The sequence below is a fragment of the Festucalex cinctus genome, chromosome 10 (genome assembly GCF_051991245.1).
Source record: "Festucalex cinctus isolate MCC-2025b chromosome 10, RoL_Fcin_1.0, whole genome shotgun sequence".
Taxonomy (NCBI): domain Eukaryota; kingdom Metazoa; phylum Chordata; class Actinopteri; order Syngnathiformes; family Syngnathidae; genus Festucalex; species Festucalex cinctus.
In genome coordinates this window covers 6,892,212-6,913,112 of record NC_135420.1, presented here as the reverse complement: position 1 = coordinate 6,913,112, position 20,901 = coordinate 6,892,212, and the positions used below count along the sequence as shown (strand labels likewise).

General features: G+C 36.7%; 2 protein-coding genes across 5 annotated transcripts in view; both read right to left on the bottom strand.

The window, feature by feature from the left end:
* The window catches only part of LOC144027739 (ephrin type-B receptor 1-like), a 153,790-nt gene extending 143,138 nt beyond the window's left edge, over positions 1–10,652 (bottom strand). The window contains exon 1 of the mRNA XM_077535534.1: positions 10,416–10,652. Coding sequence (XP_077391660.1) covers positions 10,416–10,530 — 115 coding nt within the window. The 5' untranslated portion in view covers positions 10,531–10,652. The remainder of the gene's footprint in view (positions 1–10,415) is intronic.
* Positions 10,653–14,155: 3,503 nt separating this feature from the next.
* Positions 14,156–20,901, bottom strand: part of gpc1a (glypican 1a) — a 67,008-nt gene continuing 60,262 nt past the window's right edge. For all 4 annotated transcript variants that reach the window (XM_077535501.1, XM_077535500.1, XM_077535499.1 and 1 more), the window contains 4 exons: positions 20,750–20,890; positions 18,191–18,321; positions 17,476–17,651; positions 14,156–16,542 (listed from right to left, as the gene is read on the bottom strand). In XM_077535501.1, coding sequence (XP_077391627.1) covers positions 16,358–16,542; positions 17,476–17,651; positions 18,191–18,321; positions 20,750–20,890 — 633 coding nt within the window. In that variant the 3' untranslated portion in view covers positions 14,156–16,357. The remainder of the gene's footprint in view (positions 16,543–17,475; positions 17,652–18,190; positions 18,322–20,749; positions 20,891–20,901) is intronic.

Sequence of the window (20,901 nt, the reverse complement as noted above, 5' to 3'; positions counted from 1 at the left end):
GTCGCATTTGTCATGAAAAATTGGCCAGGTTCCAACATGATAACTAACACAAAATTTCCATGGATCCATTACGCTCTTTTCCTCATCTGCTCATTTATCACACTTGAACCACTTCTCAAAACAGTGAGGCTTCATAGGTCATCAATGTGCCATTTCCTTATAATAAATCATGTTTTATACGCGCATCAAAGTCCATTCTGGATTGCACGAAACACAATTTGAAACATCAGAACAATTTGGTCCATCATTAGCTATGTTCCAGAATGTGAATTAAATTTTTAATTGAATGTTTTTATGCTAACAGGTTTCCAACTACTTCACATTTAATTATCACCCAATAGTTTATTTCTTCGTCACACACAAAAACTATTTGAACAACAATCAAAATATTCAACACATTTATCTGTTGGTCAAAGTGACAGCTATTTAGCAAAATGGCCTTTCAATGTTTGAATTTACAGACTACATTTTTGGTAAAACAAAGTAAAAGACACAATGGTTACTAAGTAACTTCAAATAAGCTTCCAACAAACTATTGGAACGAATCTTCAGTCATGAACTACATGCGATCAAATCACTGGTGAAGATGAACTGATTGAACTTTCAATAATCCATTTGCCTGAATCAAAAGTCTCCGAATGTAATCAACTGGATAACTAACTTCATGGACTTAATGAACTGAGTGAAATTTTATCATCTCTGCTGATTTTTATTATTACTGGTTGATTTTATGCGTCCTAGTTTAGTATGGGGGTGGGAATTTATAAGCTTTATGCTTCTTCCTGCCAGCCCTTTTTCTTTTCGGTTATTATATGTCAAAATTGTATGATGAAATGTTTGATTGTCACAATGCTGTCCGAAAGGAAAAATGAACAAATAAATCAAATCAAATCAAATCAAATATTACTGAAAATTAACTTTTGAAAATAAGGCATTGTTTTTGTTTTTTTAATTGGTCTATCAAAATAAAAACAAACAAATAATAAATAAACAAATACATACACATGCTAGTGCTGTCAAAGTTAAAGTGTTAACTCATTTATTAATCACAAAAAAATGTTGCATTACTCTTAGTTCCTCATTTATAACTTATCATGCTTGTAATTACTTGTTTGCATGATAAATTATAGATGCATATTCCTTCGCTACCTTTTATTACAACAACATGGAAATATCTATAAATTAGATTTGTACAAGAGGGATTTCATATCGTTACAGAACAAAACAAAATTTGGATTTTCTGACCATATGGACACATTGAAAAGCAAAAGTGCGAGCCACGCTTACAGAGGGATTAAATACCATGGAGTACCATGAAGTAATTAAAGGGATACTTCACTTATTTAGCCCATTAATGCAATAAAAAGTTAATATTTTGTCTATAATTAATTTGATACTTTCATTATTTTCCACGTACAATTAGTACCTTTAAAAACACATTTTGCAACTTGCTGTAGACTGAAAATGACATCACAAGGGCTCAGTTAACCAATCACAGCTCACCTATTTTCTAGGGTTGGTCATATGACATTCACAAGCTGAGCTGTGATTGATTACTTGAGTCTTTGTAATGTCGACAGCAAGTTGCAAAATGTATTTTTAAAGGTACTAATTGTACATGAAAAATAATGAATATATCAAATATATTATAGGCAAAATATTAATGTTTGAGTGCCAAAAATGGCTAAATAAGTAAGGTATCCCTTTAACATTTGTCTTATAAAAACTAAAAGAGGTGTGCGTTTTTACAGAGAAACTATTTTACTTTCACCTTGGAAAAAATATTCATACACAATTATATGCATTGTTGCTGCACCTGATCACAATAAAGCTGGAATGTGTAGAGACTTTTATTTTGTCAGTGCTCCAGGAAGTGGTAAATGTATCTTCTTCACGACGTTTCTTCCTAGCGTTGCACAATGCACAGTGGCTGTAAAAAGCAATTTGCTAACACTTGTGTTCCACCAAGAACCATTTGAAAGATAAAGTAAGTACAGCACATTAAACACACATTAAAATTGCTAAATTAACAAACACACACCATTAACAAAGCTAGTAAAGGATGGTGAGCTATCACTAACATGACGCAGCCACCATCTACATTACTGTACTTCCGCTCTCACTGTGCCTATCTAAGAAAATACCAAAAGAAAGACAATCCTACAAATGCGCAGGCTTTCCTCACCGTTTTATTAGCCCAGAGGCCCACCAGGCATTGCATGCCCCCCACCACCAGGCTAAAATAAGTATTTTTGTGACTTTTTGAAATTGTGCAGTAACCGACATGAATCATCAATTGTAGAGTGCCATGAAAAAGTTGTTCAGTTGTGTGAAAATTCACAGCAAAGATGTGAAAATTCATAGTTAAGGAAATATTTTCACACAACTAGAACTCATTAATCACATCACAGTTAACAATGGAGGTGTCTTGTGGGAAGCAAGTAATTATTTATAACTGAGTACTTTGTCGAATACAAGACACATTTTGATTCCCATGATGAGCCCAAGTCTGGAAGCAATAAGTAAATTTTCCTTATTCCTTCAGGGATTTAAGTACATGAAAAGACTGCAATAAGGAAAGGAATATTTAATAGTGAAGTCCAGATCTCATCGGGTCCACTTGAATAAAAGCTTCAGGGCTGGTGTGAAGGATCTTCCAAGCTACCACTTTCCCCCTGTTTAACTATCTGTCACACTAATAACATGTCACTACATGAATATAGAAACAGCATCTTTAAAACATGAGCCGGCAGAGTATGCTGCACAGTATGCAAGAGTAGCATGTATAGTGTGTATGTGCCACACGAGCGAACATCTCCTCACTATGTATGTGGGGCTTATATTGGCTTTTGTCACGGCCCCTGAGGTCCTCTTGGAGGTGCCATGTCGCTGGCTGAGGGAATATGTTGATTAGGGTGAGATTACTTACAGTAACTACTGTGTGGAGCACATTTTAGTGGCTGCTGCTCTCTCTGCTTCTCTCCTCAGCAAGTCCACTCCTGGCTACAGGATAGTAGCTTACAACACCTATTTTAACTCGACCACACATTACACGGCTGACTTTACTGGTTATTCATAACAGGCTTGGGGAGTAACGTAATACATGTTACTGGCGTTATGTATTCAGGACACAAAAAAAAAAGTTACATGAATATGCAAAATAAAGTGAAACTATTATAAAGTGGGCTAAATGAATAAATTTCTCAGAGACGAGGCACTACTTAAACAAAAGTGTACTTTCACTCCAACATGTTATTTAATGTCATTACAAACATAATTCTGACTACACACCATGAGGCCACCATACTAAGACCTGTTACTGTGACAGGATTTACAAAAAAAAGAAAAAAAAAAAAGAAAAGAGAATCTGTCAAAATACAAAGTCGGGTTTGAAAGGGCACTCCAACCTGAGTCTACAACACAAATGATTTTGACAATCTTCTCCAATTGTATGTACACTGAGGGAAAAAAGGCATTTCTTGTATTTAAAGTTGCAATGTGCAGTTCAAAAAGGTAATATTAAAGCGTTTTCCCACACATGCATGCTCCACCAATGCCCAAATAAGCACCGTACAAAGTGCCTTGACTTTTTTTTTTTTTTTTTTTACTCCAACTATGCCTTTATCAGCTTGTATCTTCCCTTCAGTGTGGAGTGTTCAGGGTGAATACGCCAGAATTTCTTGGGTGGGGGAGGGGTGGAGTGGTGCCATGCACAAGTTTAACACAGAGGCTGCAGTTACACTAAGTTTAGGTCAAATATGGCGAGTAAAAAAGTGACAAACTCCACAATGATGCTTTCCAGAGTTAACTCTAGGCATATATATATATATATATATATATATATATATATATATATGATTAGATTTTACCTTTGGCTCAATAGTGATGTAATTTCTTATGAAATCTGTTATTTTGGTGGCTATTTTTCAAAAACGCCTAGTTCACTAAAACCCCGCCTCTCCCGTTGTGCCTGCCACGCCCCTCTTATGACATCACCCTTGCCAGCTGCTGCGCACACCGCCCACAAAACAAGGAAGAACATATTGTGGAAGCTCCCGTCCTCGATCCAGACTCAAGTGGCAATCTTGATGTACTGTTTATCCAATGTACATGACCATGTGTGTAACAAGTAGGTTATTTTGTATACCACAAAATACGCCTGACATATCGTGCTTGACAACAAAGCTAATGTTAGTATTTTATGATAATATTATATTATCATTTGGTTAGTGGTTTGATTTACTTACATCCAGTTTTGACTGGGGAAATTGCACACATTTTAAGGATCTCCCTGTCAATCCACTTTTGTACTGGTCAAGGTTAAGCGGAAAAATCCTCTGAGAATTGACAATCACAAACAAACCAAGGCATAGTGCCTCTTTCCTGGTCACGTTTGTTGACTTGGAAAAAATTCAAAACAGCTTAGCCTCTCAGAGTGGGACCAACTGGGACCAAACACCATAACTTCTGTTTTCTTTTCACTGAAATTTAAGAAGTTCAATGCCATCCATTACTTGGTTTTGTCATTAAGGACAAATTGTCCTTTTTGATCAGTAGGACATAACATACTTTCTTAAAATGGAACCAAGGAACAGCAAATACACTGAAAACAACAGGGGCCCCAAAATGAAACCCTGTGGAACACCATACGACAGTGAGGCAAAGTGTGACTCAGAGCAACCAAGGCTAACACAAAAAGTCCTGTCTGCCAGATAGGATCTAAACAACTCTACAGCGCTGTCACTAATGTCCACCTGATGCTGCAAACGAGCCAACAGAATACTGTGGTCCGCCATATCAAATAGTCAGGTCCAACAGAACCAAACACACACACTGTAGTCTCCTGTGTAATTAGCCAAAAGTTATTAAAAACTCATGTCATTAAAAACTCGTAACATGACTGATTCCGTGCTATGTAGCATCTAAAAACCTTCATGAGGTATGGATAAGAGTTCAAAATAATTGGAGACATTTTATTTGGGAAGAAATAATGTACCTACAGTGAATGTCGCATATAATGTCGCATTCAATATGCGACAGCACTGTTGTGTTGTGGTTTTCACTGTTGAATGTTTCTGAGTTAAAATCTTGGCCCAGGACCTCCTGTGGGGAATTTGCACTGTATGTTCTCCCTATGCTTGACTGGGGTTTTTGCTCTGCTCTGTGCTACATGCCAAAAACGTGTGTTAAGGGAATCGAAGACTAGTGAATGGACGAATCTCACAAAAACCGAAATCCTCAACCACTCGACAGCAAACACTGTCACAAATCTGAGGCTACACTGACAACATTGGTTGCCGATTGCATTTTTGGTTCAAACATTTGAGCCACACAATGCAACGTTTAGCGGAGCCAATAATATATTCCGGGTCAGGGCCTGTATTGACTTTGTCAATCAAGACTGATTCTCGTTGATAATTTCTTTATTTACTTGCAGGTTGCATTCTTTCTAACATAGATACAAACACAGTGCCTCTGTAAAACACATTCCTGGAACAGACAAGAACATTTTGCAGTCTCAGGAGATGTGAGAGGACACCTGTTCTCGTTTTTGGACCACAACCAACAATCCAGTGTCTTTCAAAGGCTGCCAAAGTCACTTTCCAACATGACAGCAGACATTTAAATAATTGAATTTTCAGGCATGGGATGAAAGCTCCAGTTTTGGATCACAATGCTTGTAATACTTGTAAATGAAGTCAAAGTGGCGACCACGCCCATATACAATAGAAGAGCAGACTTATTATTTGGTTTGAGAAAGACATCGTATATGGGCACATCTGTGCCCATATAAGCAAAGTAGGCCCACAAATTGTCATGAGATTGTGATCTTGTATTGTCTGCTACCCCCCTCTCCCCGCCCCAATACTGTCTGGGATGGGCGGAGCCTCCTGTGCACCCCCGGTCTTTATTGCAATCAGCATGCTTTTTAAGCATGTGCGCACAGGTGATACATGCCAGACTGTGACATATTTACCACTATGGCCTTGTTTTTTGTTTCTAGTCGTTTTAGTGTAATTTTATGGGCGTCCTTCCTCATTCTCATGTCGTGATGTATTTAGTTTTGTCCTTACACTATAACAAGTTTTACCCCGCTTAAACTAAAAAAAAATGATGTCCAGATATCACATCTAAACTATTTGACTTCACAGAAACTATATCGAGTAACTTTGTATGACCTGATTATTTCATGTTGATGTAAACAATAATTCTTCACTTCACCCAACCTTAATTTTTTTTGCCTTGATCCAAAATATTTTCTCAACATTTTAGGTACTTAACTGAACCAAATTAATTCATTCAGTTTTAATTTAATTAACATATTTAATTTGACATCGCACATTTTATAATGAAGCACTGATTGTCAGTGAGCAGCAGGTACTCAGGGACCATTTGGTGATCAAAACCTCCAATTCCAACCTGTAACGCTGAGTGTCAAGCAGGAAGGCAAATGGTTCCATTTTTATAGTGTTTCGGTATGACCCAGGGAGGGATTGAACCCACAATCGCCCAGTGACAGGGTGGACACGCTACCACTAGGCCCGTGAACTGGTTTGGTTTATGTGACAAAAAAAATAAAATAAATAAAAAGAATTACAAATTTTAAGCACGATATTGTAAAAACACGCGATATGCAATATAGTCATTGAATATCACGATATCGACATTATTGCAATATTCAACATGTACCTAAAGAAATAATATTTTTATTATAAAATGAAAGAATAACATTTTTTTTTGTGGTAAAATAGACTGCTTTCTGAAAGCAGTGTTGACCCTCAAACTACCAAATTCTAAACACTCATTCAAAGCCCAACCACAACCTGTAAAGGCTACAAATACAGTTCAATGCCATTTGTTTTGAAAGTACTTTCACTCACACATACAAACATGGTCTCCCGGATGGGGAAGCCAACCCATGCTTCCTGCATCAGAGGTAACCGGCAGTAACCGCTGCGCCACCTAGAGCCCATGTACAATAGTGCCATGGTGGCACTGATGTGCTGTCGTTTTCAATATGCATGCACAAGTCCATTTGACTAAATATATTACCTGGAGGGCATGAAGACAAGAAATATAATTGGAAGGAAAGCAAAGACTTTATTTTGGGTCCTTTCACGTATTTTTGGTTTCGTTGAAATCAAAATTGATGTCTGTCAATGCAAAATAAATGGTTTTCACAATAAAATCAATACTGTCATCCTGTTTTGAATGGATATTATTACTTTCAATGAAGTGCTGATTGCAACCCTTTTTACAGTGTATTTTATTTATTTTATTTAGTTTATATATTTTATTATACAAGGTTTTTTTTTTACATCTAAACTTTTGTCATTGTTTTGCTTTCTTTGTGCTTGTTTTTTGCTTGACATATGGTACTCACTTTGTTTAATAAAATCCTTGCTGTATCGCCAACTCTTGGTTGTGTGCTTTGGGGTCCCATATTTTGATAATACAGTAACAGAAATTCCAGATCCAGATAAATCATTTTTAACAAGCGGCCCTGGAGAACATCCTACTGCTGAAAATGTTGCCTTGTTAAAAAAAGAGAAGGAAATAATTCATTGGGAACTTAACAATGTGCAGACCTGCTCGTTTGCGCCCTGCAGTATGTAATGAATCATCTTTGTTACTGTGTCATATTTTCTGGCAAAGGTGCACAATTGCACATCCTTACATCTAAACCTGAGGCTCAGAGGTAGCTCATTTATCTTTATTTATTGACATTTCTGTACAAAAATCTTGCTATAGGTTATCAAATGGAGTAAGCCTCTTAATGGGTCTATTCCTTTGCACCTTACAATTTAGCTGTGACGTGTTCATTAGGAAACTACCTCCCATGGAATGGCATAACAAGTCATCACCTACACAACACCTCTGCCTCTAATCCTCCTACCTGCGTCTCCTACACACAAGCTCGGTGTTCTGTTCAGTGAAAATAGACCTGCCCCGCAATGCATTTACATGTCCCCTAATGGGGGCGCCTCGCCAGACTCATCATTACACACACCATTAGAACACCACTGAGGATTTATCTCACAGTTTTCTTTAACTCTTTGACCGCCAAAAACGTTTAATAAAATTACAATGTATGCCGCCATAAACGTTAAGTGACGTCAACTACTTTTTTTTTTTTTTTTTTTTAAATATATCAGTGGTCAGTGCAACGTCCAAGTGCAGCGCAACCGGGTCAATGAGTTGTGAAATCAAAAACACCCATTAATTATGGCCAGCAGATGGCAGCGGTAGCTGCTCGGGCCCTAACTAGAGCTGCGAATTATAATGAAACATGGCGCAATCTGATGAAATAGAACGTTTTCAAAGCTGACGTGAATGATCAAAGCCTTTGTAACATTAAACCTAATTTGACAGAGCGTCTCTAAACAAAACATATTAGTATCAAAGTCACTGTTGTGGAGAAAATGTATCTTTTCTTTTCAATTTTCGCTCAATGTCACTTAAATGACCTATTTTCAAATGGTGATTACTAAAGAACCAAATAAGGTAGAAACATACTTTTTTCTAATGAAAGAATGGAATGTGATCTTTCATGTGGTACCCATGTTGTTTATGTAGCAAGAGAACACAATATTCTGTTTGCTTCGAAAAATGAGTTAAAATGCTCGAAATCCGCTGGCATTGGGGGTTGTTTTTTAATAACGTGGCAGTAAAAAAGTTATGACAGAGGAAAAACCAGAGGATGCTGCTGAGGCAGGTTACATGTAAGAAGATGGAGCGTCACAGGGCGGAGAGGTAAGAGAGATGGATCATTTCCCATGGCTGGGTGGAAGGAATGAGGACACGTACCTGTACAACAACATCAATGAATATGAAATCATGAAATAAATGTTTCAACAGCTTCCATGCGGGTATTTTGGTTGTTTGCTTGTTGTTTACTTTTAGTAGATATTGTGACGATACCAATGACTGAAAATTTTGGGTCACGATAATTGTGATATGAAAAGGTCTTATTGTTTCATCTCTGTTAGCTGTTTTGTTTCTAAATTGTCTGAAGAAGGAAGGAAGGTGAAAGTTAAAAGGAAGCATTAGTTCAGTGCTAGCAACCGAACCCTGCCACAGATATCAAAAATCCACAAAAAAAAGCAAACTGGTGAATTTTCAGCAAATGGAACAATTGGTGGTTATCAAGCTGGGTATATGCATGTGTGATATAATAAATTCTGAATGTTATGCTTCTGAACTCCTGTTTTAATGTTAGTGTTGTATTAAGCTGAATAAAGATTCCTGTAGGAGTGGTGAAACAGCAGACTGCATGTATATTGTCTTATAACAGATGTTATGTTCTTATTTCGACTTCAAAGTACAGTAGTTAATACTTCACTGGATCATGTAATGTACTCTATTTACCACAATTTCTTAAGACCCGATTAAATGCCAGTCAATTCCACACCATCCCAAACTAGGCCTTACCTTCGGGCCTTGAACTAACTAGTTGCTATTGACCCAACAACACCACTCCTGCTTGCAGCTAAGACTGTACTCCATTTTGTCTTAATTAAGTTTAGAAACCAGTAATAAACAAACAACCATTCAAATGAGAATTAATTAGTCAGTGATTTTAAATTGGTCGCAGCATCCAACAGATTACATGCAGTTACAAAATTGTAAGCGTTCTCCAGTCGTACACGAGTTCAATGAAATGTTATCAATTGCAATTTTGATTTCATTTGTTGTTATGTGCTGCAACATCACAAAAGCTACAATTCACAAAGATGCTTTTGATTCACGTGTAGACAAGATTGTGTCCCTAATATTAGGCACACCTGCACTACATTGGATGAAAAGATTTCATTACTTTATTTCACTACATGAGAGGGAAACGCATATATGTAGTAATGGCTGCTTGCTCGTACGCTTTTGACCCTGCAGTGTCATTTTACACCAATCCAAGATACTATAAGAAACACTGATTTAATGCATCTTTGACATAAGTCAAATATGAGCATTAATATCATTGTAAAGGAAGATAACTCTTGTAATTTTATGTCATTAGATTGTGTAGGTAATGTTGGGACCAATGGGTGCATTCATATTAGGAGGGGACAAAAAATTGTGACGAACCGGCATATATAACCCAAAGCCCCCATGAACATTTGACTACATTGTTACAGCATGTTTCAATAAAAAAAAAAGAAAAACAAAACAAACAATAAAACAATATAGCCTAATCTGCTGAAAGTTGTTACATGGTGGTTTTAATTCTCAACTTACAGTTCATTCAGAGTAAAATAAGACGTCACCTTCTATGTTAGGGATATTATATACTGTAATAATGCAAAGCAATCAATCGTCATCAAAATAACAACAAAAACGAAACTTCATACTAGTTCAAGTGCCTGACAAATCACTTTCCTTTAATTGCAGTACAGACAAAAATGTGTCAGCAGACCTACCTTCCACTGCGCACACTGAAGTGATCCCAGACAGAAGAACTGCAGTAAAAGTGGCCAGCATAGCCCCAATGAGCATCCGTCTATCCTCTCCCATTCTCCGGCTAGCACAAACCATATCCCACTGATGCACTGTCAGGGCTCCACTGAAGGACTCACATCTCCATCGTGATAGAGCGAAGCGCCGGTAGCACTGTGCTGGACGGCCACTGAAGAGCACACACACGGCTCACGGCTGGTGTGAGGATTCTCCTTTCCCTCATCTGTCATTACCGCCTCTCCAACACTTTTCTGGCCAATCAGGGAAAGAGATGGCGGCTCATTAACCAATCACCTTTCTTTTGGCGTCTGACCCACACTCCAAGCGCAGATATCGCATGGTCGCTCTTGTAAGCCGAGCGCCGCCAAGTGACCAAACAGAAGAACAGCAAATAATGGCACGGCACCTGTCAACTCGAATTTCAGTAGGGATTCCTGTCACCTAGTTTTTCATAATAATAATAATAATAATAATAATAATGATAATAATAATAATAATAATAATAATAATAATAATAATAATAATAATAATAATAATAATAATAATAATAATAATAATAATGTTGATGTTGATTGTTAAAGTTAAAGGCACACTTGATTGGGATGAACAGTGGCACTCATACGTCTGTAAGTAAAAATGATGTCAGCACTAATTCACCCAACTGAAAAATTTGATGGATTTTACCATAACCAGGGGCGGATCTCGAAACATATTTATCGGGTGGCAAGAAGGGGGCAAGCATTTTTGAGGGGTGGCAACAAAAGGCCTTTTTTGTTTTTTTGTTTGTTTGTTTTTTCCCCTCTTTCAATAACTGTATTGTAATACTGTCACCTAAAGCCTGGCGTACATGAGGCACCATTGGCGCTTAGTAGCACCCTATTGAGTACATTTCAGAGGCTCTATAAAAGGGGGGTCTTACATGAGAAGCCCCACTCAATCACCTTCTTCTTTAGCGTATATTAGCAAAACATGCAGCAATATCTCTTCAGCTCGGAGATCGCCATTGTGAATGGTCACATGATCTCAAACACATGATCACCGCAACTTTAAGCAGCTATGCCAACGGCATCTAGTGTGCACAGAACAGCGCTATCTGCATTCGAGAGCCATCCGTGCCGGGAGCTAATGGCACAATTGCCTTAAAGAGAAAAATGTCAGTACTTTTTTTTTTTTTTTTTTTAAACTTACAATGGGACACATTTCTTAATTTACCAAATATCCTATATTTTGATTAAAATGTAATAGATTGTGTTAAATTAAATAAAGAGCTGTTTATATTTACTCAAGTATTACAAAAATGGACAAAAATAGCAGGATAAAGAATGTTATGGTATGGGGTACTCACTAAAAAATTAAATTGAGTTGAAAATGTTACTATGAGTAAAGCACTTAACTCATTCACTCCCAGCCATTTTCACAGAAGCAAACCCGTTCGCTCTCGGCTGTTTTACTGGATTTTGACTGACTTTCCAAGGCCCACAGAATATTGTGTTCTATTGAAATAAAAACATGGAACCTATCAAAATAAACATTAAAGTCTCTTCTTTCATCAGGGAAAAAAAAAGAAAGAGTATATTTCTAACTGTTTCCGTTTTGCAGCAATTAGCATTAGAATATAGCTAAGTTTCATCAATGTTCACAAATATTTAAACTTGTGAGTAATTGACTTTTTTCCAACATGGCCCTGGTTGATCTCCTTTGTTCTGCTGCCACCTGCTGGCCGTTTGTGTAATAACTACCGTTTCTGCAACCGTTCTTGTTGCAGTTGAGAGGCTGCATCAAAGCCTTCTGTATGCTCTAGCATAAATAAAATAAAATAAAATAAAATGAAATAAAATAAAATAAAAAAATAAATAAAAATAAAACGTCTTTGGGACACTTAAAACATTAAAAACAAAAACAAAAGAATGTATTTATATGTTATTGAGAGCAAATGAGTTAAATATTCGTACATATGGGTATGATATAAATTTGTGACAACAGACATTCATGGTTTAAAAAAATAAAAAAAAAAAAGTAAGAAAACACCTGTACAAGAAAACACCTGTGCCATCTCTGGTATGGAGATTATTTTATTGATATAACAAAGTTAATTTCATTACAACTCTTACAGCTGTGATGCCTTTACTCCCACTCACTTTGACGGACCTTTCAGTGCGAGGGGTGAGTATGTCTCTTTAGCTCATTTGTGGAACTCACAAAAGCAGTTCTTTTGTAACTTGAGACACAAATGAACTTTGCACTTTGCGCCTATATGCACAGTCTGGTCCTTACAATTTGGTCAAAGAAATTGAAAAAAGAAGACATTTAAGTTTTCGACATGAATGTCAAAATTCGTCGATGCGAATTGGGGTGGCAGCAGGGGTGGCATCTGCCACCCGATACCACTACATTTAAATATTTTTTGTCCCCCCCACTTTCCCTCCTCCCCTAACCCTGTCAACGTCAGACGGAAGGAGGAAAACATCGTAATGTGTTTCCTGGCGGGCTCCAGGTCGAGGAGTGGAACCGTCACTTGCCTTCAGTGCCGGTTGGCGCGGGTTCGCTCCTCCGCTTGGGAGACCCCATGTGGCTTACGTGAAGTAAGCTTGCGTGTGAGTGTGTGTATGAGTGGTTACTATATATATATATATATATATATATATATATATATATATATATATATATATATATATATATATATATATATATATATATATATATATATATACAGTATATATATATATATATATATATATATATATATATATATATATATATATATATATATATATATATATATATATATATATATGTTTCCTGGCTTCTGAAAACAGTGACCAATCATCACCAAAATAGGTGATAGGTCATGTATTTGCACATTCTTACTCTTGTCCACCTCAATCTGTGAAAATATAAAAGCGATCAGCACATTTGAGGGGGTGAGGGGTGGCCTTTTTTTTTGTATTATGGATGTTCAGCACTTTGAGTTGCATTTTGAATGTATGAAAGGTGCTATATAAATAAAGTTTGATTGATTGATTGATTATTTGGGAATTTATTGACATAAATGTGAGCTACTATGGTGAACAAACACTATCGAAAATATTGTGTTGATTATTGTTGTTGTGGTGGACACGGTGAATGACTGGTTAGCTCGTCTGCCTCCCCGTACTGAGGACGCGGGTTCAAGTCCAGGCTCCGGCCTTCCTGGGTGGAGTTTGCATGTTCTCCCCGTGCCCATGTGGGTCTTGTCCGGGTACTCCGGTCTCCTCCCACATTCCAGAGACATGCATGGCAGGTTAATTGGGCGCTCCGGATTGTCCATAGGTGTGCGTGTGTGTGTGGATAGTTGTTTCTGTGTGCCCTGCAATTGGCTGGCAACCAGTTCTAGGTGTACTCCGCCTACTGCCCGTAGCCAGCTGAGATCCCTGCGACCCTTGTGAGGAATAAGCGGTCAGGAAAATGGATGGATGGATGAATTATTAGCAATGCATGAATGGACAAATTTTGTCTGGTTCCTGCACTGAATTATATTTAAGGACCAAATTTATTATACCACCATTATACCATTTATTATAACACATTCTAGACAATGTTTGAAATGTTCTTATCTTGTGCACTTCAAGTTTTTGTTTTAGTGTGCAGTTTTCCAGAAACACATGTAATAATTACTTGTAAATAAACACAAGAAAAAAAAACAAAAAACATAAGCACTCCACAATTAACCTCTTAGCGCATACATTTTATTGTCCAACCAGTGGCTCAAAATACACAGTAATGGCAAAACAAAAACTGAATTTTATTACATGAACATAAAATAAACCTTCTTCAATGGGCTTCTATTTAAGGCCCTAATGTTAAGGGTGTACAGTATTCCTGAAGTCACTGTCAACCTGCCTTGTAGCTTGAAAAAATAAAATCCCAATTGGGCATCATGTTTTTAAAAGGGGAAAACACAGGCAAACCGCTAATAGTGCACTTGACAGCCTCCAGCATTCCTGGTACATTGCTCATCCAACAAGCCATCAGTCAGACATACAGCAAGCAGTTTTTGTTTTTATTAAGAATGTTTTTCCACCCTTATAAACTTCCTGTCAACACTTAAAAAACAGGCAGTTTTGTGACAAATGCTGATTTATCATAGAGAGTAAAGGAGGCTGAGGAACAGCTAACATTAATTGAGCTTTCATCAGGATCAAAAACGTCGACAAAGAGTCCACAAAATACTGTGACTGCCACATCGTTCACCCCCTATTTAACTTTTACATGGCAGGACAAGATGCATAATCATACTTTTAGTATAAGTCTGCCCGGTCACTGTTGCAGAATAAATGAAACACAAATGCCTCTGACTGATATATTCCAAATCTACATTATTCCCTTGTCTAGTTACGTTTGTGTGAAACTTGTTGCGTATGACTCACTTTTTTAGCCTACTCTAAGAACACAAGTTTCAATTTGTACTGACAAAATTTACTGCATCAATTTTTAATGACTGGAGTATATGATTTGAAATGCCTAATAATAATAATAATAATAATAATAATAATAATAATAATAATAATAATAATAATAATAATAATAAAACATGAAGCCTGAAATAAAGGCATACCAGTACATATATTTTCTGGCACAAAAGAAAACATTGTTTTTTGTGTTTGTATTTTGCAAAAACAGCACAAAATACAACAAAAGGGCTTTTCGATGTTAATGCAATTTAAACCTCCAACAGTTATGTTATGAAAGCTTTACTTTACTTCTACATTTTTATTTGGTCCGGCAGAAAATATTCTCCATTTTACCTTTCTGTGCATCATTGGTAAATATCTTCCAACAATTGCTATCAGATCTCATTTTCATTTATCCAGTCTGAACCCTTCACCACTTTGCAGTTACAAAATATGGACAATTACCAGGGGAGTATTGTTAGTCAAGAGTTATTTGTTTTGTTTAAAAACAAAAACAAAAAAAAACAAAAAAAAAACAAGGACTGCTTTTGGTGTGCTGATATCCTCTGCTAATCCTGATGTGTTGCTTCTAAAACGTCGTCTGGATCAGTGGATTAAGGCAGGCATGCATTCCATGAAAAATCCTCTCTTGAGTTTTGTGTTGTGACATGCGCTCAGTGTGGCGACTAAAAGTGGCAGAATAATGTGACACTTTTTTGTAATGAGAAAAAAAAATAAAAAATAAAATCAAAGATTTCAGGAAATGGCTGGTTCTGTGCTTTGTTTGGAAGTGTTTGATGACGACAGTAACGTTTGCAATCACAACATTTAAGAGGGTGATCATTGTTCTGGAGGCCAAACAAATCCTACCAAATAGCAGTTAGTCCAACACACAGCACAAAATCTTAACAATTACATAACAGGTTATAAGAGATTCATTGCCAGTAGAGTATTAACCTAAAATGTACATCCATGGCTCAATGTTCCACCGGACACAACCATGATGCACACTGGCTATACATGTATATATTACATATTATTGTTTAGGTACACCCTCAACACCCGATTTTTCAAAAATGAAATGAAAAAGCCTTAAATACACCACAGCATTTGTCACTGAGCTCAGTCCCTGGTGTGTGCACGACGGACCTAAATCCTCATTAACATTCCATTGATTTTTTTTTCCATCATCACTCGTCTTTTGTAACATCTCGTCTCATTTTCTTCATCATCCTCTTCCTTGGAATTCATTGAAACCAGCTCAACAAATGCAAACTATAGTAGAACGCAGCAAAACCAAACACAGACTGTTGTTAATGCCAGTTTTTGTTCCTCTTCACAGAATCTTTCCAATAATTTTCCTTCGTTTTTGGCAAAGTTAATCAAATGTTGATCCAATGTTCCCTTCTCCGAACCCAGCTGCCGTATCGTGATCTAGTCCTTCTCTGGCCTTCAGTCTGGCAGAAGGCAGAGCATCATCGACAAAAAAGCAGCAGGACCGCCAACGGGACCAGCAATAGGGGGCTACATTGGCAGCGTTGACATGTGGCTGCACCTGTGACCAGGTCGTCGTCTTGAGGGTACGCGTACAGTCCCGGTCTGCTTCGAGGACACTGACCGCTTAGGCACATGCCGCTTCCCGAGCCGCTGATGTCGTCACCTGGGCCAAACCAGAACAATATACGTTTTGGATTTGATTCTGTCATCATCATAAATGTGCTCTGTTGTACTTAGGGATGTAACGATATGTAACGATATCGTGATATTGTGATATTAAAACTGTCACAATATCGTTGTTGTCATGTTCACAACATTTAAAAGGAACACATCTGTTAAAAAAAAGTCAGGTTGATTTCCATTTGTGCAGTTATAGCACCCTCTAGTGGCTAGTTTATTAGTGCAATTTAATTTTCATTAGGGATGTTTTGGCCTTCTATGTTAAAAATCTATGCTAATTGTCAGATGAAGGGGAACCTAATTTGTTGTGAAGCGATTAAATGTGTGCTTGCATTAGCAAATAAGTGGCTCAATATTATTAGAGATTGTAGGTGGTTTACATGCATTGTTGTTATGTTATGCATAATATTGTGCTTTTTTTTAGTATGAGATCTTTTTGTTTTTTTTTTGTTTTTTTTGTTTTTACAATATTGTGATCTTTTTTAAATATCGCCAACCCCCCCCACAATATCGTGATAATGATCGTATCATGACCTTCATAGCGTGCGAAATGTTTGGATATCAACGGGAACATTGTTGTACAATATCTTTCTATTTATTATGGGGTTTTTTCTACATTTTTATTTGAAACATGCAGAACATAATTATTTGTGGGGAGGTTCAATTCCACATTGTTTCAGATTATTTTACAGTAAACAAAGTGTGGAAATTAGCTCTAGCTTGTTTTTATCAGTGCTTTCCGTAACATATTCTGTGGTGTTTTCACATATCTATGAGTAGATTACAATTGTAGATCAGTATAGGAATTAGCATACTCTCAGTTGATACATTTTGGGCAAACAAGCAAAGTAAAGTGGCTTATGTATGTGTAGATTGTCAAAACATGAAATCTGTTTCCCTCCAGAAATCTACTCACTTGCGTCCTGGAAATCCACGTCATTGCCATCCATGGCATTTTTTAGCCTGTTGCTCATGATTTTCAGTTGCATGATTTGTTGACGGATGGTCATGTCAGGTTTGGTGATGTCGAGCTCCACCTCCGGATTGTTGATCTGATTGGCCAAGCCATCACCCATCACCTCAGGAAGGTATCTTCAGAAAGCACCAAAAATGGAATACGGCTGATGTTAGAGAAGGAAATGCTGCTGTTTTTAGTGTAATACAAATATTATTTAATTTAAAAAAAAAAAAAAGTAAGTAAATATCCCTGAGTGTATGGGTGTGCGTGTCACCATGTGCAAAATTCTGTTTAAGTGTTTCAAAAAAAATTCTATAATGTGAAATACCAATCCTAAACTGGTCGTCAGCCAACACAGTTAACAATTATGATCAGAAGTCTCTTGCTGCTTCAAGCAAATGACTGTGACTTTTCTCCTATCAATTTACAGGTAAAATACGTTTATTTAAAAAATATTCAACACTATTTGTTTCTGAGTTTTGAAGCTATGTTGCACAACAAAATAGTAACAATTAATTAGCGCAAATGACAAACAAAGACATGCCAAAATTAATTAGAGAAAGTGCTGTTACTCTGGAAATAAACGTGCAATTGTTAGAAGAGGTTGAGGTTCAACAAACACCATTCAATGATACTTCAAGATGCTTCACTAGATTGCATGTTTCTTTCCCACCTGGCTTTGGTAATGCCGTTCCAGCATTTATCTTTGTTGGCGCCACCTGCTGCCAATTTGCTGCAAAGTGCAATGGGAAGCTGGAGCCAATACTGCCTCATTTCTCTTAATTTACTGGAGAGATCTGACACCTGAAGTTGACACGAAAACATGAAAATCAAAATCAAAAGGGTTGTGTATCAAACTACAGAATCTGTTTCCGCCCATTTAAAGCATTGTAGGAATTAGGGATGTAACGATATCCAAAAATCACAATACGATATTATCACGATATGATGATCACGATAGATAATTATCAAGATATCGTGGGTGGTTGGCGATTTTTTATTTATTTATTTTTTTAAAGAGCTCATACTTACTTACTACTAAAAAAATCACAATATTGTGTTTTTGTACATAACATGCAATGCATTTAAACCACATACAATCTCTAATAACAATATTAAGGCACTTACTTGCTAAGGCAAGCACACATTGATCGCTTCACAAGCAAATTAGGTTCTCCTTTATTTGACAAGTAGCATAGATTTTAAACATAGAAGGCCAAAACATCCCTAATGAAAATTAAATTGCACTAATAAACTAGCCACTAGAGGGTGCTAGAACTGCACAAATGGAAATCAACCTGACTTTTTGAACAGATGTGTTCCTTTTAAATATTGTGACCTTGACGACGACGTTATTGTGGCAGTTTTAATATCACGATATCACAATATTGCCCTTATCGTTACATCCCTAGTAAGAATATGATCTGCTGTCAGTTCAGAGGCAGGCTGCAGTCATCCACGTGGTCACTAACACCAACAGAAAAATAATCCATCCATCCATCCATCCATCCATCCATCCATCCATCCATCCATCCATCCATCCATCCATCCATCCATCTTATTAGTTTAATAACCTTAACTCATTCACTCAATCTCACTTGCTCCCAGTTGTTTTACTGGATTTTGACTGCTTTTGCAAGGCCCACAGAATATTGTGTTATATTGCTATAAAAACATGGAACCTATCAAACGAAAGATTAGTCTTTTCTTTCATCAGGAAATAAAGATATTTCTATCTGTTTCCGTTTTGCAAGAATTAGGATTAGAATATAGCTAAGTTTAATCAATTTTCAGAAATCTATTTAGAATTGTGAGTAATTGAGTTTTTTTTTCTACACGGCCCTGGTTGATCTCCTATGCTCTGCAACCACCTGCTGGCCATTTTTGCAGCCACTCTTTGCAGTTCCTTCTGCATGCTCTAGCACAGGGGTGTCCAAACTTTTTTTCTCTGAGGGCTACATACAGAAAAATAAAAAGCTGCAAGGGTCACTTAGATTTTTTTATTTTTTATTTATTAAACATGGTAAAAATCAATGAAGCAATTATAAATTGTTGATATAATATAGAGTTACTTATTGAAAACTGCTAACAGTCAAAAGACAAATAGTGACCCCTGTGTACCCCACTATAATAGATACGCCTCTCCACTGAGCAGCAGCTGAATCCCAACTTGACATTTTGAACCACAACAAGAATAATCGGTAATAAACTGACCACACTTAAAGGGATACTTCACTTATTTAGCCAATTGTAGCAATGCAAAGTTAATATTTTGTCTATAATTAATTTGATACTTTCATTCTTTTTCATGTACAATTAGTACCTTTAAAAACACATTTTGCAACTTGCTGTCAACTGAAAATGACATCACAAGGGCTCAGGTAACCAATCACAGCTCACCTGTTTTCTAGGTTTGGTCATGTGACAGTCACAAGCTGAGCTGTGTGATGTCATTTTCAGTCGACAGCAAGTTGCAAAATGTGTTTTTAAATCTACTAATTGTACGTGAAAAATAATGAAAATATCAAATTAATTATAGACAAAATATTAATGTTTGACTGCCAAAAATGACTAAATAAGTATAGTATCTCTTTAAGAACCATTAATTTAATGTGATGTTTTCACAAATTCGACCTTGACACTAAGCAACAAGTGGATGAAACTATTTTTATTTTTGAAACTTTATTAGCTGCAAATTTGTGTCTTTGCGTAGCTAGAAATGTTTAATCAACCCTCTTTAAAAAAACAGCACTTAAAAAAATGATTTTTCGTAAAAAAAATGTATGGCGGGCCGCAAATGGCCCCCGGGCCGTAGTTTGAACACCGCAAAAAAAAAAAAAAAAAAAAAAAAAAAAAAAAAAAGCCCGTATAAATACGTTTCTGGGACACTTAAAACATTACAATAAAATAAAATAACATTTAAAAAAAAAAAGGAAAAAAACGTATAAATACGTTTTTGGGACACTTAAACGTTAAAAAAACAAAAAAACAAAAAAACATATTTATAAGTTATTGGGAGCAAATGAGTTGTTAATGTATAAAAGTTTCTGAACTGTGAGAAAGAAGCCACACAAGAAAGGGAAGCACATGTAAACTCCATACAGAAAAGCCACTTTCTTGCCATGAGGAATAAGTGAGCTCTAACAAATCATCCCTCATCCCGCTGTACACTTTCAATAATCATTAATTCATACCTAATTATTTCATCATAAGATTCACATTCTGAACACACCTGCATCTCGAGTCTGAGGCCTGCAGTAGGAGAGGGTTTGTATTCTGAAGCAGTTAGAGAATCGCTCTTCTTTTTCTTCGGCTCGAGAAGCGTTGGACTTGCCGTGCCTGGCTCAACTGGAGTGCCACATGTTTGGTACACCTATGGTGGGA